This window comes from Toxotes jaculatrix, chromosome 5, assembly GCF_017976425.1.
Source record: "Toxotes jaculatrix isolate fToxJac2 chromosome 5, fToxJac2.pri, whole genome shotgun sequence".
Lineage (NCBI taxonomy): Eukaryota > Metazoa > Chordata > Actinopteri > Toxotidae > Toxotes > Toxotes jaculatrix.
The window spans coordinates 16399786-16417475 of NC_054398.1; the positions used below are offsets into that span (position 1 = coordinate 16399786).

General features: G+C 42.1%; 1 protein-coding gene across 2 annotated transcripts; it reads right to left on the reverse strand.

Moving 5' to 3' along the window:
- Positions 1–2391: 2391 nt before the first annotated feature.
- Positions 2392–11436, reverse strand: LOC121181811 (circadian-associated transcriptional repressor). Of its 2 annotated transcripts, none has more exons than XM_041037961.1 (6): positions 11280–11436; positions 8359–8818; positions 7927–8002; positions 7188–7266; positions 5263–5389; positions 2392–4003 (listed from the first exon to the last, which is right to left on the reverse strand). In XM_041037961.1, the coding sequence occupies exons 2-6, from the start codon at positions 8776–8778 to the stop codon at positions 3611–3613; spliced, it is 1095 nt and encodes a 364-aa protein (XP_040893895.1). In that variant the 5' UTR covers positions 8779–8818; positions 11280–11436; the 3' UTR covers positions 2392–3610. The 2 variants fall into 2 exon arrangements, with proteins under 2 accessions (XP_040893895.1, XP_040893896.1); XM_041037962.1 differs by having other exon boundaries at positions 8359–8813; positions 11280–11419.
- Between the last annotated feature and the right edge of the window lie 6254 nt (positions 11437–17690).

The window sequence follows — 17690 nt, forward strand, 5'->3', positions numbered from 1 at the left end:
AATGAAAGGGTAGCAGGAGAGAATTAAGCTCTATTTATTATTCCTTCCGGCTTTTTGCAACTGGAACCATGGACCTGTCCTCCTCCCTCTTCCCTTTTTTCTCTCCCACTCGCCTTTGAATGCTTTCAACAAAAGGCTCCCATCTCTGCTCCTCCAGTAATGATTAGTCTTTGTAGTTTTGCCCACACATTACCTCAAAAAAAAAAAAAAAAAATGCTCTGACATCAATCAGTTTTGTAAAGCATCACCTCTGTGAACCTTTAAAATGGAAATATGATTTCTTGTCTATGGTAATATTGGTCTATAATGTTACCAGGTAATTCTATTGCCACTTATGTAGTTAAACACATAACTGAACAAATGTGGATTTAATTCATTGTCAGTTATGGGGTATTCTGGCAATTGCTGTTTTTTCTGTGCACATGATTTTCCTTTCTTAGGTTCACAAGCTTCCAGTAATGCAGAACAACCCTTATTTGGACATCTTTCAAAATTAAAATACTTAATACATTAAATATCCTCCAATATATTCAGAGCATGTCCTTGTAGCTTTTCGTGGCCTCACATATTTGTTTTGTAATGCACCCAAACATATCCTATTAATCTGCAGATCCTTCTTTGATTATAGTTATATTCCTTGCCCTTTGCTTTTTGTGCAATTTCTCAGCACATCACATGTTCACCGTTGGCAGTCTTATCACTGCACAATGTAATTTGGTCCAACTCCCTCAGAGAGCTCTATGAGAAAGGTGCCTTTTTGTTGATGCAGCTCTTCCTATCATTCATAACGACTTCCCCTTCCAGGGAAGTGCGACGCAGATCTGTGCCAGCTGTCTTTGGATATGGATGCTGTCAGGTCTTCTGTGCACGTGAGTCCAGACCATTAGCCTTGCCCTAGGAGATGGAATCTGGGGCGGCAATGCTGAAACAATGCAGTCTGAATAATCGACCCTTCTACCTCATGTCAGTCGCCACTTTTAATCTGGAAAAAGAGACACGTGACTATACAATGTAATTCAGAGAATGACAAATTAAAAAAAAAAAAGTGGTAGACCTCTACCATTTTCAGTCTCTTTTACTTCCTGACAGATTGTTTTCCAGGTCACAGTGCTCCCTGAAACTTGTGTTTTCATGCTCTTTGAATACACCATGTTCTCGAGCTGAAAGAAGAGAGCAGAATAGGTCTGGAATGGGCTGACTGAAACTGAATCCACAGTTGAGGTGCAGCAGCATTATTCTATAGTTTTCAAGAAGGTGTATTTTCCGAATGAGAATTCTGAAAAAAAGAAAACTGCCTCCATTTTAAACCATGTTAATGCATAATGTATTTTACACTCAAAGATATTCTCAACTGGGATGAACTCACTGTGTGTAAGTTTTCACCTATAGATGGCAGTATTCTGTTTTAGATTTGGGGACACTAGTCATTTCACGTCTAGTTGGCAGAAATACTGTATGACTATTGCCAGAGAAGGTATATTTTTTTAGTAGCCAAGTTTATAGTACAGCAGAATATAGTAAATAGTATAGTATGTAGTTTTATGTATATAGTATGTTTTTTTGTTTTTGTTTTTTTTTTACTGAAAATGATGCTCATATATCCATCATTAGCTCTATTATTATCATTCCATTGGTTGTCATAGTGTGTGCTGTACAGGCTGGTCACACAGCTGTAACTCTGCTGGTTTGTCTACAAGTATGTGAAAGTAGATCTTTGCACGTATGGAAAAAAGAAAACCTCATGTCCCCACAGCTGCAACACTTTCTGAGAAATGTGAAGTGATACTGGCGCGGCATATTTCTCTGCACTTTGGTAAAAGCGTAAATTTTACTTGCAGCAGAACTGTACTGAAAATTACATCCTGCATCCTTACATCCTCTTTGCAAACAATAAATCTTATTATTCCTTCAGGAAGTAAGCTCCCTTTGAGTTTTCCCAGTCGACTCACCCTATAATTGGTCTAACTGGGATATAAATCAGATAGCACCCTTTCTTTGGGGCTCTTTGATGCTTAATTCACCAGCTTTAGAGCTTGGTTGAGACTTACAATGGGCTATTTCACAGATTCTTTTTGCTGACATGCTTGGTCTTTACCCCCGTCTTACCCTTTAAAATATGCCTTTTTATGTTACTGCAAAGTGGTACTGAATATTTCACACAACATAAAGGTGAAAGTGCTGAGTTGAACAAAGAGATACTTAATTGTGGAAAATTTAATGTGGAAAACGTTGGAAACACTAAAGATGCTTTTGGGGGAAACTTAAAAGCAAAAAAAAAAACACCTGAGACAATCAACCCCTGAGCAACTGCAGATTCTCTACATTTAGGGTAACCTCTTCCAGTCTGCATCAAGACAAATCACAACAAAAATAATCTGTAGGCATTTCGCATCAAACAAATATAACCACATTTATTTTGAAAGTATAAAATTTCACACTATAAAGGCCACTTTTCAGGGTAAATCGACAACCTTTCTGTAAGATTTACACAGAGAAATACCTTGTCCCTCTCTGCTGGTCTAACACACTGTCCAGTTCTGTGGCAAAATAAAAAAAGAACTGTTCTACTCCACCACAGAAAGTAGTTGGCAAGATCAGAATAATTTACTCAATACAGGAAAATGGCAGGAGAGTGAGAATTCCTGATTTGTACATCCCACAGAGGAGCAGGTATTCTGAACGGTTCTCTCTTTTTATTAAACCAGCTTACAGGCACAGCTTGACATTACAGGCACTGTTTGCCTTCTACTGGGAGACTCAAAAAAAGAAATCTGCAGTTGACATTCTTTACAATGGCACCAGTCAGGCCACAAGAGAATCCCCATGGAGAGAGCATCCTCTGTTTGTACAAGCAGGACGACTCGTACTGCAGACCTCGCTGTCAGAGGCCGTTTGGCTCACTGCAGATCTGGTGAGGTGTCCAGACTTTGAGCGCAGCGTTCACATTCCCACTCAATAACCGTGACGTGGTGCCCACTGAGGTAGAACAGTTGTACCAAAAGACTTATTCATAAAGTATACAAATGAGTAACAGTCACATCAATAAACTGGAGTCATTGGGGAGAGGGGTGGGGGGAGAAAATAACATCACGTTTCACCCACATTTTCAGCACAACAATATGTAGACCACTGACGTGTTTGGATATCTGATATACTCCCTTCCAGCACTAACTACTCCTGCAGTTCTTTCCCTTTCAGGCATAATGGCGGTTTCACAGATACCCAAACTGTATTATTGCATCTACAAGCCAGTGGGAACAATTCACTTGTGAAATCACTAGCTTTGGTGATCTCGGCATGTGAAATCTAGCCTTCCCACTCTCACACACGCTATTCAAGAGTGCAAACAAAAAACAAAGATAAGTCAACAAAAGGGAACTAAAGCAGACACTTGTCATGTCAGAGAGGGCACATTCCCATACAGAGAGTACAACATGTTCGTCAACACTCCTTCCACATTTAAGAGGAATCTGTGACGTCCCTTTTGAAGGATCCCGTCTCCCCTGAAGGCTGGAATGGGCTAAGCAAGCTGACTGGCTCCCGGCAAGGTGGACAAGGCGAGGCTGGGCTGATCGATGCTTACAGCTGGACACCCAGCCTTCTATGTGGACTACGACCAGCTACTGTCCATCAAACCCCGCGTGTCCTTGCGGGTGATGATGCTTTCTGTCGACTTAAGGAGCCTCTCTAGACAGGGCGCGTTGATTTTGCCTGGCGGAAGGCCTCTGGGCACCAAGTCTGTCTTAGTGAGGGTGTCTGTGCTGGAGGACACAGCGTTATCCTGGGTTAGGTCTCTGTCTCTGGGGGACAGCAGGTGCCTGGGGCCAGCCTGGGCCTGCTCTGCTGTGGGGGAGCAGATGGGTGATGTGTGGAGCCACTTCAGGTTATTGGCGGAGTAGGCTCCAGCAGGAGTGAGGTCGGTGACTCTCAGGGCTTTGGCACCGACGGTAGGTTCACTCAAGGTGACGGGGCTCACAGCTGCAGTGGTGGTCACTGGAGATAGCTGTTGGGAAAGAAGGAAATGTGGTTTAGTTTCATTCATTCAGCAGTTTATATGTCAGGATCAAGGCCCACTGATCCACAAGAGAACTGTTCACTGGTCAGAGTTAGCAGTGAAAGATAGTTTTCATATGATGTCCCTGTCATGTATTAAAAAGGCACCCTAAAATATTTTTTAAAAAGCCACTACAATTTGAAACAGTGGTCGCTTCTGATCCAGGAAAGCTGTGCCAACCAGTACTCAGAATACGATGAAATCCATTATCATCACATACAAAAATCTTTAAATCTTTACAATAATTGATTTTTGTGTCTACTTGGGGGCAGTGTAACGAGGTGTAAATATAACATGGACATTTCATCATCCTTCAAAATGGCTAATTCGTTATCCAGCAAATACAGAGTCACTTTAGCATTGATCTGGAGCTTTGTTGCTAGCCACCTGTAAAATGTTAAGTCTAACATTTACTCTTCTAGCTAGTTTTATGGTCTTTACTATCACCTGAGAAATCTCTGTGGCTCTTTAGTGGCTAAATGTTCCACTATGTTCACTAGCTAGTCACTAACTTTGTCTGGGGTTTGGTGCTGGACAGGAAGCACACCGAGCGTTATTGCTGCAAAAAGCTGCCTGTTGCGGCTGAAAACAGCGCCTATGAGAGCAATGAGACAGAACTGAAATTGTAAAGTTGTGGGTCTTAACACTGAAACAATGAGCAAAATGAAGCTAAAATGCTCTGCAGAGTCAAGAACTGCACAACTGGATGATAGTTCTCTGTGTATTTGTCACTATAAGCGACCCTTTTCACATGATCATGAACAATTTCAGCCAATGATGATAGCAGATTTAAAGTTAATGTGTTGCTTTTACAGTATGGCCATTTACTAAATAGCTTCTTTGTGGTGACTGAAACTAAAATGGTACCTGTTTATTGGAGGGTGTGTCAGGATTAGCCACAGAAATAAATCCTCACCAATCAAATACAGAGGAATGTTCCAGAGTGTTCTGACCTTTCTTATCCCCTTAGGGACACTCCTCCAAAATTACCTTTTCTCCTCTGTCATTGTTCTTAGCGAACCTGAGACTGCAGTAATACCTCAGTAAAAATAGCTTTTAATCCACCCTTCCCTGTCCCAGACCTGTGATTAAATAATAATAGATATTTTAGTCCCTCCTTCAGTGCATCGTCACCATATGCTCTTTCAGGCAAGCCTTGTCTAACCGAAGCGCTCTTACACAACAGTTCTGCTTTTTTACAACTTTACCTTCGGTTTCTTGGTAGGAACAGCTTCCTCTGTCTGTGTGACAGCAAGTTGGTCTTGGAGTTTTACATTAGGGAACCAGCTCTTCAGCATTTCCTCCATTTTAAGAATGATATTAATATATTTTTCCCTGGAATAAAGGAAGGAAGGAGAAAAGCAGAGAGAAAGAAATGGAGAAAAAAATGAATATTTACTCATGCAATCATACATAAATCTGAGTAATCTGCCAAAAATCTTGCCAACCTCTTCTCTGAAATGTTATCTCTCCATCAAGATCACACAGGAAATATGCAATCTTGAACAGCGCATGAACACGTACGCTCACTCAACAAAGGCTGCACTCCATGTGTGGAGGGGGAAATTGTCTTAAGTACATATCTCACATGTTTTGAGCTCACACGTGGCCTCATATATAATGGTTCTGCTCGCCTCTAAATATAAACACCAAAGCCACAACGGTCTCCAACAGCGTCATTGTGAAAACAAACTAGTCGTGGTGACGCAGTTCTCATTGGAGGTAGGCACAGAGCAACGTCCCATTAACTCCCACCCGTCAAAACCAGATGGTGGGTAGGGATTAGCCCGTGTCATGTGATCAGGACCTTCCTGCTATACTCCATTCAGAGCATGTTAAATTCATGTGAAAGATTATCCGCAACAGTGACTGCTAAAAAAGTCACTTTGATCCTATCTGCCATTGTGTTGCTGCAGGGGCTGCCAGCTGGCAACACAGAGCAGGCACAGGGAGCAACGGAGAGAGGGAGGGAGGGGTGTAGTCCACCTTCCAGCCTCTGCCCCGACGGTCTGCAGGGAGACTGCCACACCCACTCTTTGTCTCCCATACGAAGGCAGCAGCTGGTGGGTGAGGGCTCCAATTAGTTTGTGCCACACTCTGCAGCACTTTATCGTATATCGGTGTATCTTAATGCAGAAGCTCACAGTGACTATCTGCCCAGCAGGACACAATTTACTACCCATGTAGTTGAATACAGGACTAAGTGGTACATGATAGTGTTGACATGATAATAATATAATACTGTTCTAAAAAAAAATTTTGTTGTCCATTTTAGCCCTAAAATCATAGTAAATGAAATCCCATTAGGTTTTTGACTGTTGGTTGGATGTCACATTGGGCTCTGAAAAAATGTGATGGGTACTTCATTGAGATTAATCAATAAAGAACAGAATTATTAGCTGAAAATTGGAATCAAATACTCGCAAAATTTGTATTAGCAGTTTTTTGCTTTTGTGAAGAGTTTTCTATCGTGCAATGTCAAGTAAATTGCACTTGACGTTAGTTTTATTATCTTACAAGTAATTTTTCATAAATTTTACATTATCATGTAAAACTAATGTATAATACCAAAACATTTAAAAGTGATCATGTTTCAGGGACTAACACTTTCTTTTTCAAAGGGGTGATATCATAGTCCATTATACCGTCTGGCCAGTGGAGAGCTAATCAAGCAGACACAAGTGTGCTGCTCCCACAGTGGAGCCTGATACATTTTTAACAAGATGCCCAGCTATAGTGAGACCCAGCCATCTCTTCAGTAAATTTATCCTGAATGTGTGGGGGTAGCAGCTCCTCGCAGGGCAACCTGCTGTGAACCATGTGTCACGGACATGTTGGAGACCACTTTGACCCACAGAAGGCGAACACCATTTCTAGCAGTTGTAATTGTATGCACTACAGGGGTTGAATGTAGTATGTGAATGAGGCTGTGATTCTGATCTGATTGGAAGGAGCTCTGAAAAAAAAAACCCAAAGGCTCTGTGTTTCAGTAAAAATAAAATATTTGCAAATAACACAGGCTGGGTACAGCACATGTCTCAAACTGTAGCTACGCAAATATACACATACAGGAGATATACAGGGCTCATTGTTGCCTATAGAACAGTATGTGGGTCAAGCTCAGGACACTTACCCCATGCAGGGGTTCTGCAGGACACCCATGATCCTCTGAATCCTGTCCATTGCCACACTCTCCTGGAAACTGCTGAGTCCTGGAAAAGAAGAAAGTTGTACCATGAGCCGCATGAACTGTGCTGACAGCAGGGCTGAGTCTGTGGAGCAGATGGGTTGTGTGAAATGTGTGTAAGGGAACAGACTCCCTGCCTCTGTGGCCAGGAAGTGTTGGGTCACACAAGGTTTTGGTTTGACAAAGATCCCAAACAAAGCAGTTCCAGAGCCTGTCTGAACATGGCGCTATCTTCCAGAGACCTGCATAATACCTATGTGCCGACTCACAAACAGCAGCTGCTTTAGTGGAGACTGTGGCACAGTATGTTCTCACTCCCCTCTGCCAAGCAGCTAATTTACAAGGAAGTCTGAAACGTAAAAACCAAACAGTCTAGTTGCTAACTGAACCTTCACCCAAAGAGCTCTATTATAAAATATGGACACACACACACAGGAAATACTTGTGGTTACTTGATAGTTCTACAACAATACATGTTTCAGACATCTCATTCTCAAATCTCGGGGACACATAGTCCATAAAGAGCGACACGCTGTCTATTCAGTCTATTGTTTTTTTTCTGAGATACAGGAAAGACAGGAGCTATGAGAGACAGACAGACAGACAGGAACATGTAAAGGATGGTTGTGTTAAAAAGATTTTTCTAAAGAGAAAAACAGAAAAAGATATGAAATGACTGACTTACGTTCTCTGTATCTTCCTGAACGAAGGCCATTCAAGATTAATGACAGTGGATGAATGTAGCATTGTAGCTCCATGCACTGAAAACAACAACAGATATATTTGTAGGTGATATCTCTGTCAAAATGTGTTCAAAAACCATATAACAAGCTGATATATCATAAAACGTTGCTCAATATGATAAAAAAAAATAAACTAAACTTCCCCTTTTATTCTATTTATTGACTTGTGATGGAACAAATCTAGTTCTTCAGTAAAGCATTACTAATTCTGCTCACAGATTTATAAGGTAGGGTAATTTTTACTGGAAATGTCATGGATGAGGCACTCTGTAAAACCAGCAGGGGAGTCAATCTAGGTGACAGGGCACGCTCTAGTTTTGCTGACTGTTGACCACCTCCTGTGGGAAACAGACATGAGTCACAGAGGCGCTCACCTTACTGCTGAAAATTCTGTCTTTCTCTGACATGTTGGAAATGAGCTGCCGTTCCTTGCACTCCTCCTCTGTGGAGCTGTGAGGTCTCTTCAGTGCTTGTTGAGTGTTTTTGCCATTTGGTTTTTCTCCTTGTTGTGTTTTACACAGTCCAATGGCGCTCTCATATGTCTCTGTGCAGCCGGGGGGAGATCCCCGGCTGGAGGCCTCCCTGACCTCGCTCCAGTTACTGTCGCCCTCCTTCACCTCGCTGCTTCGGCGGCAGCTGCCGTCAGATGGGCCCAGGTGCGACTGGGCGCTGGGGGATGGAGGAGCCTCTGTCTGGCTGTGCTTTCTGGTACAGTCGGACTCCCGTTCGCTCTCATTGTCCTCATTGTCACTAGCCAGCCAGTCAATGGAGTTGTCCGAATCTGTAGCAGACATCCTCGGCTGCAGGCTCTAACTAGCACTGACCATCACTGTCCTGACAGAGAGAAAGTCATTGTTACTGTAATGCAACACAGACAGAAAAAGCAGCGCAGCGATCAGGATGAGAAACTGTAGCTAAAAGCAACAGATTCGAGCTTTACACCAGCTTCAATATATGCAGCAGAAGCCAAAATAAAATTTACTTGATACTGAAATGTCCTTGAGCAAAAAGAAAAGTCTGGATAAAAATAAACCCTCCAAAACCAATGCACCTCCGACCAAGCAGACATTAATACAGGCTGAGACACAGCAGAGAGATCTGAGCAGATGGTGGCAGTGAGAGCAAAGTTGTTGAGACCACAATGACCTGTTTGTTTTGCAGATGAAACACCTGAGGTAGTAAACACGAACTAGCCGCCATCAAAAGCAAACACCACGCATGCCAGTGTCCACAAAAACCCCCCGTGCAGCCCTCAGATACACACGGATTCAAATCTTTTATTATCATTGTAAATCTCCACATCGTGACGTCACACAAGAACAAATTTCTACATTGAATCTATCAGCCACCAGCTGCCACCACCACACTCATTCATAAACACTGTTAGGTTGTTTATTCAGAAGGGGCAGCCACCATGACGACCAGCGCCTCAGACTGAAGACCTCCCTTCAACACAAGTGACACTTGTGAGAGGGGAGGAAAAAGAAAAGGATTTTACAAAATGAGAGACTGGCACTGTCTGTTCGCAACATGAAAACTGCCTCATGAATAAAAACTCCCCCGACCAAATGCTTTTCACGGACGCTTAATTTCTTGTGGGGATCTTTACATCGCTCCGACATGTTTCCTCAGTGATTAGTAGCTAAAGGAAGTGAGAACAGCATTTTCAGCACAGAGATTATTTTTGGTGTTTGAATGCTTAACGCCTGGCATGTCTCTTGTTTCCTGTGAAATTTGAGGGTAGGAGAGTTAATTGCTCCCTAGTTCTTTGTCTCAAGACGACCACCTTCTGATCTTATTGTTACAGAGGAGGGTGGAGCAGAGATTTACTGATTTTACATGCTCAAGTATAACACAAACAAAAACACAGAAGACAAAAATAAAATAAATATTTAGTGTGTCCGATTGCTGGTTATAATACGGCTCCTGGGTAACAGTGACCACACTGACCAGCTTTAGTGAAAACAGAACAAAGTGCAAAGAGGAGGATTATGCAGTGGCCCGAGGGAACAGCTGTGATAAAATGCCCAGTGTAGATTGGAATATACTGAGCTTAGAATTATACGGTATCAAGATATAAGATATTCAGATGCAAGGATTTCAAGAAACTGAAATGTACTTTCTAGTGTTTTGATATCCAGCCATTAATGATCATTAAAAAAAATATACTAACACCACACAAGCATACTAACACACACTCAGATAAGTCAGAAAGAATCTTTTATCTTATTCCTAGTCTGAACAACGTACTGGTTATCAAACTTTTGTGGAATATCCTATTCTACTAAATATATCTTATAAAATCCTATAATATCCCATAATAAGATGATCTTCTCATGCATTTGTGTTTCTCTATAAGGCGACATATCAATGCAATATCAGGGGAAAAGCAACCACTTGTCCTCTCTCTTTCCAATTAAAATTACATCACATATATACAATACATCTGAAAGGATATGGCATAAAGTGCCACGACTTGTTTCACCACTGACTTGATTCTCTAATAAAACAACATATAAATCATACAACGCTCGTCCAATTATTCATTTGTCCTGGACCTTTGAATACAACACATAGGCCTACAGTCTTTCAGTATTACTGATAGAAATTCAAATTCATACATATGCTTTTATATGACACACATTTCTTCGATTATCATTCTTATGATCATCAACATTTCTTTGATGATCATAAAGGCAGTTAGCCTTTATAATCCCCGTGTCTCCATCTACCTGTATAGGTTGGGCACCTGAATAGAGATGTCCACCACTTAACACATAAACACTCTACTTAAAAAAAAAAAAAAAAAAAAAAAAAAAAAAGATAAATATGAATAATATTGGGGGAAATTCCCTCATCCAAAGGTTCTTTATCTGTCCTTGGAGAAACAAATGAAAAAAGTCCTATCATCGGGATCTATCCGCCTAAACGCAGGTTTCAAATCAGTTGGGTAACAGACACAATAGACTTCCTCATCAGTCATAGTAAATTTGGCACCATGCACTGTTCAGATTATATAAAAGTAGAAACGCGGACAGATGTAATCACCATAGTCATGGCCTACAAAATAATGTCCTATCATTCATCCTTCAACATAAATAACCGCCGATTTCCGATCATCGTGACTGTGTCAAATTCCTGTGGATGATGTTTTTAAAGAAAGAAAATCCTCTCCGTATTTCACCTCCACACACACATACACATACACACCTACATTCACATACACATAATCGGTGATGTTTATCGGCTTTGGTCTGATGATTAAGGTGAGATCCGCATCAGAGAACGTGCCTACCTTCCCAGGCTGGAGCGGCTGGTCGGACACTTCCTTTGTTCAGCGGTAAATCCAGCAGGACTGTCGCGGCAGAAAGCAGCTGATGTGCTGGACGTGCGGCGTGTGAGTGAGGAGGCAGTACAGCCACTGATCGGCCCGTGTTGCTTCTCCCAAGGCAACGTGTCTGGGAGGGCGGGATTACAGGGGTCCGGCTCTCCCATTTGCTCCTCAAACGACCCCGACTGACAAATCGGCTTCTTCTCTCAGTGCAGCTGCGGAGCGATAGGCGAGGCCGGTTTACATATGCAAATGACATGGAAATGACACAAACACGTGGACACGCGGATCGGTTTCATTTCAGCAGCTGGGCGAAAAGTCAATCCAGGGCTAGTTTTGGTCATTCTGCAGGCATTCTTCCTCATTATATCATCTGGATGATGATGCCTGACTTGTGGCATGTCAGTAAGCTGAGCTGCCTGGTAAAGGCACAGTCAGCAATTTCAGGAACAACTGCGATAGTTCACGCAAGAGTTTGCTCAAGGACACTTGAGCAGACTATATTTAAACAAAGATCGCCTGGGCATCTGCTTTAGACAGTAATTTCCCCAAGTTTATGATACTTTTTTTTTTTTTTTTTAACCAATGGTGGAATAAGTATTCAGATTATTTTCTTAAGTACAAATAACAATAAGACACTATAAAGAGACCAACAACAAAATGTACTTAAAGTACTAAAAGTAAAAGTATGTATTATCCAGATTGGCCCCTGTCAGTGTTATTAAATTACTGTATCATTATTGTTATGCAATGCTACAGTTGGCCAAGATGGAGCTAAAGTTATCTGCTTTACAAATTTTTGGTTATTTTATCCACATAAATGTATCCTAATTTGTAAACTGAACATATTTTTGCATGTGCATTTGTAGTATATGTACAAATGCAGGCCAGTAAACTAAAAATATCACAAATATTTCCCTCAACAGGAGTTGAAGTATGAAGAAGCACAAAGTAGAAATAAAATAAGTCAGGTAGTACAAGTACCTCAAAATTGTACTTGGATACAGCACTTGAGTAAACGTACCACAGAAATGAACAATTTTCTAATGTATGTGAGTCACGAGAGGTCTCTGAATTGTGAGTGATTAAGTGGTAAATTAAGATGAATTCTAATCAAATTAATTAATAATTGCATCATGTTGCTCATCTTCAGCTCTAGCCTTTAAAACCTAACAAGTAAATCCTTTTACAAGCCACGCCTGTAATTGGGAATGCAATTGGCATGCAGAGTGTGTTCAAGCTGTATTTTTTTTTTTTTTTTTTTTTGGACACAGTGACGGTAAAGGCATGACTCACAGGACCTCTGTATGACTGCCTGAGAGGGTGGGATTAGGAGCACTCTGTCAGAGCCAGACGAGGATCCTGAGCCTGGAGCCAGTGAGTCACGAACCTTCTCGCAGCAAACGAGATCACGTGCGCTCCGGAGACACCCACTCAAAAGGCATAACCAGCCTCCTCTCCTCAACTCCCTCGACTGACAAAGAGGACAAACAAAATTTGAAACAGCACATTTTTCTTTCCCTTCTAACTGCAGAGTGAACAGGTCACATGTGAAAAGTGTGTGTGAGTTGTTTACAGACCCGAAGACTCTGCCCAGACTGTTTTAACAACTGGGTGCAAATCTGTCTGACATAAAATGTAGAAGGACTTCTTGGAGAGTCTTCTGTGCTTTCTATAATGAGCTTGTGCCATGGCAATTAGATTCTAAGAACGTTTTGTGGTCAAGTGATCATAGAGGAGTGTATGTGGCTACTTTTGTTTTATGTGCAGCTGTCAAAGTGAAGAGCAGGCAGGGCACGGGCACCAGCAGCCCAGTGTCCTAACGGTGGGTTTGCATTTTGCTGCTGTGCTTTAATCACATCCCGCTGTGAAGAACGTACACCAGAGATACCAAAGCACCCATAAAATCAGTGGAGGTGACACGCCTGCTGGCACAGTGGGCCGCTAATGTTGAATTTTAATTGTCCTGTGAGCCACTCCAATCTTTTAAACATCCAATAAACTATCTCCTGTCGTTCCGCTCCCCCAGGCACAGATCCTCCGGTGACCCCAGACTTTGTGACGACCAAGAGCTTCCTACAGCTTCCCAGCAAACTCTCATTTCCCTTTTTTGTCTTCAAGGCTTCCATGTCACTGTGGAGTACATCACATCCACTTCAAAGCACAGGAAACAGACATCTACATTTTTTGGGGGGGGATCAAAGAGATATTTCAGGCACATGCATGCAGCACTTTAAACTGTACAGACACAGTATCAAACTGAGGAGAAAACTGTGTCTGTATTTGTATAAGTAACTGCTTTTCACAGCTACTTAAATGTTTTTCTTTGAAAGTGTTTTTCAGAGTGAACCTCAGCTTGTTCTGAACCTTTCAGTAAATCATCTGTGTGATCTCCAGGAACGTTTATGTAGGCTATTAACAATAATCCGGCTCCATTCAGTTGCGCTGCAATTTGTCATCCGCATAAAGAACAACAGCAGCAATTTGCAATCTCCTCACAAAAAAAATAAAAACTCTTTTATCTGTGCATTCTCCTGTCAGGATCCAAGATGAGTCACACAGCACAAACTGGCACTGTGATTTTCAATTTGTCAAAGAGGCTGGCTGATTCTGTATCCCACAGAGACTGGATGTCTCCCGCTCTCATTCATAAAAAATAAAAGGCAAATCAGAGATTCACACCCACTTTATTACAGGGCATACACTAAACAGCTGTCCTAACCCGCCCTTGCAGAAAGTGCAGCACGTGTGCGTGGGTGCACATCAGTGCCACACCTCACCCTATGGACTGAGAAAGTCAAGGAGCCCCGTGGCCTTCTGGGGGTTTTCATGCATGTGAGTACAATTTATTGTACAAGACATTGCAAAAGTGTGTTTCTCATTTTCAGACAGGGTGACGTGTCTGATGCAATAGCTAGCCATTGAAAACATCCAGTGGAGTGTGGAGCGTTTGCTGATAGCCTGAGTTGACCCTTGTTTTACATGTGTGCTGTATAGTGAGACAACGTGTCCTTACCTGAAAGTATGCTGCAAGTAGATACGGGTGTAAGTGTGAGAGTGTTTGGGTGCTGTTGGCAGGGGAACATGTTTGTGTGTGTCTAGTCTTACTAGCAGCTGTCCCCTGCTGTGCATGAGATGTGCATATGACTCAGCTTGGTGTACCCTGGCTTTGGGCCATGTGCTGTCCTCTTCCCAAATCTGGACCTATAGTGACGTGTGTGTCTGTGTGCGTGTGTGAATGTGTGTGTGCAGGCTGTACCCAGTGTACAGTGTGTCTCTAAATTGGGACACCAATCAGCAGGCTTTCCACAGCATTGTTCACATTATGACTGTTCACCACTAATAGCTGGAGTGTTACCCAGGCACGGGTTTTGGTTTGAGCTCGGAGGGAGGAGAAGACCGACTGGAATGTTCATAACTGTGTTAACAGCAACCGAAGCCACTGCAGGGAACACAAACGTAAACACAAACATGTGAGCCATGACAGTGTGGATCAGACCTTAAAGACACATGCACTGGCTGGACACAGTTGGTGCAGAATATTCGGCCCTTGCAGCAATTCATAGCTTCGTAATAAGATTACATAACCTTTCCTGTAAAGTTTGCAAGGTTTTGGACCAGCTGATTCAAGTCACCTCTTGTCTTTTGAAGTACACTGAGCATGTCGGCTTCTGCAAAGGATTAAAACCTCATTGCATTCATCAATCTAGTGGAAACAGGACTTTGGAGCTTGGATTGCATACTGAAAGTTTTCAGGACAGAAAACACTCCAGATGATCTTGTTTCATAATGATCTCCACAGATGTTCTACATTACAATAACAGAAAACCTGAAATCACCATGGACTGGATCTTACAATCTAAACAGGTGTGTTTCTGGAATTAAAGCTTCACTGAGTGTGGACCCTGTAACTCTTGGTTAGAAAATGCACCTTCCACTTCTCACTATTGTAGCTCACTCCTCCAGATATGCCATCCTGTTACGGTAAATGTTAGTTCCGCCGAGTTAACCCCACCCACACAGCAGAAATGTGACTGCACGTAGTGTGGGCATTCTGCAGCAGTGTGGGGGGGGGGGCGGGAGAAACTGCCAGTTGTGTGTGGCAAGACTCAGCCAATAGCATTTAGAGTTGATGTTGGAGGTTATGTAGTCAGAGGAGAAGTGATACTGGGCGCATTTTTTTTTTTTGTGACTTTAAAGGGTTGGACTTCCGGCGCACTGTCATGTACCCTCCCTCTCCCTTTGTGGCTTCTTCCCGGTCCAGCTCTAGTCAGTCACATGCACTTCACTCAGAGAGAAAGCTCCCTGACCATTTTCCACACAGACAGTTCAGTTCACATGCAGGCAATTGAGAATGTCTGGCAGCGAGTCACTGTCACATCTTTTATGGCTTTGTGTGTGTGTGTGTGTGTGTGTGTGTGTGTGTGTGTGTGTGTGTGTGTGTGTGTATGAGTGCGTGCATGTTTATACTCTCTCTAATGTCTGAACGGCTGCCAGAGCAGCTCAAGCGACAGTGGGATATCTACTGTATCTGCAGGGCTGAACGTTACATGTGACTGGGGTATATTTTAACTGGGTTATGTAAGTGCTCCAGCCTGCGCTCTCCACGCACAGATGAGGAGGGCTACGCATGATGCAGAGGACTGTGAGCTCACCACAAGCATTGCCTTCGCAGCACATTGAATAATTCCTTCACTAGGCTGGAACTCGGGCCAGTACACACTTCACAGAAACTGGCTTTTCAGTATTTGGTTTCCACTTCAAAAACACCTTTTAAGATAGATTGTACTCTCCTGTGATTCATAGTTGTTAAAGCTTATCTTTGCCATCAGCAAATGTGTTGATATTGATTTCAGATGATGTAACATTTTGAGTTAGTAGCAGCAGTAAAATATAATCTTATTGTGAAGGTTAGGGTTACATAAGGGGATTTATGAGAGATTAAAAAAAAAAAAGCAGGAGTTGAAAAAGTGAACTTGACACAAGCACTGACAGCTCTACACACACTTTTTTTTGCTATTGTTAAATAGATTTGTCTGTGGATTGTTATCACGTGGTGTGAAATAAGTTGATAATGGGGTAGTCATAACATGTAGACATGATGCAGACACTTCTTGACAGGTTGACCAAGTCTTTACTTGAGCCTCCCCGTGGAGAGCTGATGAGATGGCTGACAACAGGCTAGCCGCCAAATCTATGTCCAATGTAGAACTACCCACGCTCCCTCTGCTAGCACTTTTATGGGATCATTATGTGGGCGTTTTAGTGTGAGATCCTATCTAGAAGTGGTGTGATATGGGCTGATAATTTCTTAGTAGGCAACCGCCCAGCCTCACTCAGAGAGGAGCTGATGATCATAGTTAGTTCATAGCTCGTTTTGACCTGATGCTTCATCACAGACCTCCTCTCACCGCATCACAGACGTGTCCTTTCAGAGGTTTGAGGAGGTTTTCAATTCATAAAGATGAATATTAACTAAAATACACATCCACCCAAATACACTGTTCCTATTATATTTTTAGTTAGTTTCCTATCAAGAAACTCGTTATCGTTCCATCTATTTTACAGATTGCTTCATGTGATTTGTTTCATGAACGAGGTCAAGCTGGAGTTTGAGAAATGAGTTCCAACCCCTCACAATCATGCAATAATTACTTGTGCTGGCTTGGAACCAAATTACAGACAGTTTTAGCCCAAAGAAGTGAGAAAAGGAAAAAACGTTACGTTGTTTTAAAGATTCAAAAATCATTACTGCAAGGACAAGATATTTGGAACTGCAAGGACAAGACATTTGGAAAACAGAAAATTGACTATTTGTCTCAAACTCGGCCCATTGTGTGGAGCTATGCGAGTACATTGTCATTTTGGTTTCAGCAATTCAGCCTCCACAATGTTAAGTTTGTGTAGCATCTGATCATGTCATTCATGATAAAAATTTAAATTTTCAAACAGCAAAGACAGTAACGTTCAGAGTTATGTTGAATGTTATTAATAACGTTTGTTGTGTGAGCTGACGTGGAGCACGGTAGCCACCCATTCAGAGTTGCTTTACAGTGCAGTTAAAGAGTCAGACTTCAGAAATTTCCATCCAGAACAGATCTTTAATAGCGGGGGTTGTTTGTGGCTAACACGTGTCCTTGGCCCTGCCCCAGGTGTGAGGTTTCTGCTTTCCTCACCAATAGGCTTCAACAGAAAAGCTTCAATGTGGGCTTTCTGTATTTTTTTTTTTTTTTATTATGCTGCTGCTGCAGTCACTACACTTGCATAACATTGTGAGGCCCACATTAGGACTACAGCTCTTTTGTTTGGATGTCATCCCAACCTTTTAAAGTGAAAAAAGTACCTGGCATCTCTCCAACCTTCTTCTGAGAAGCA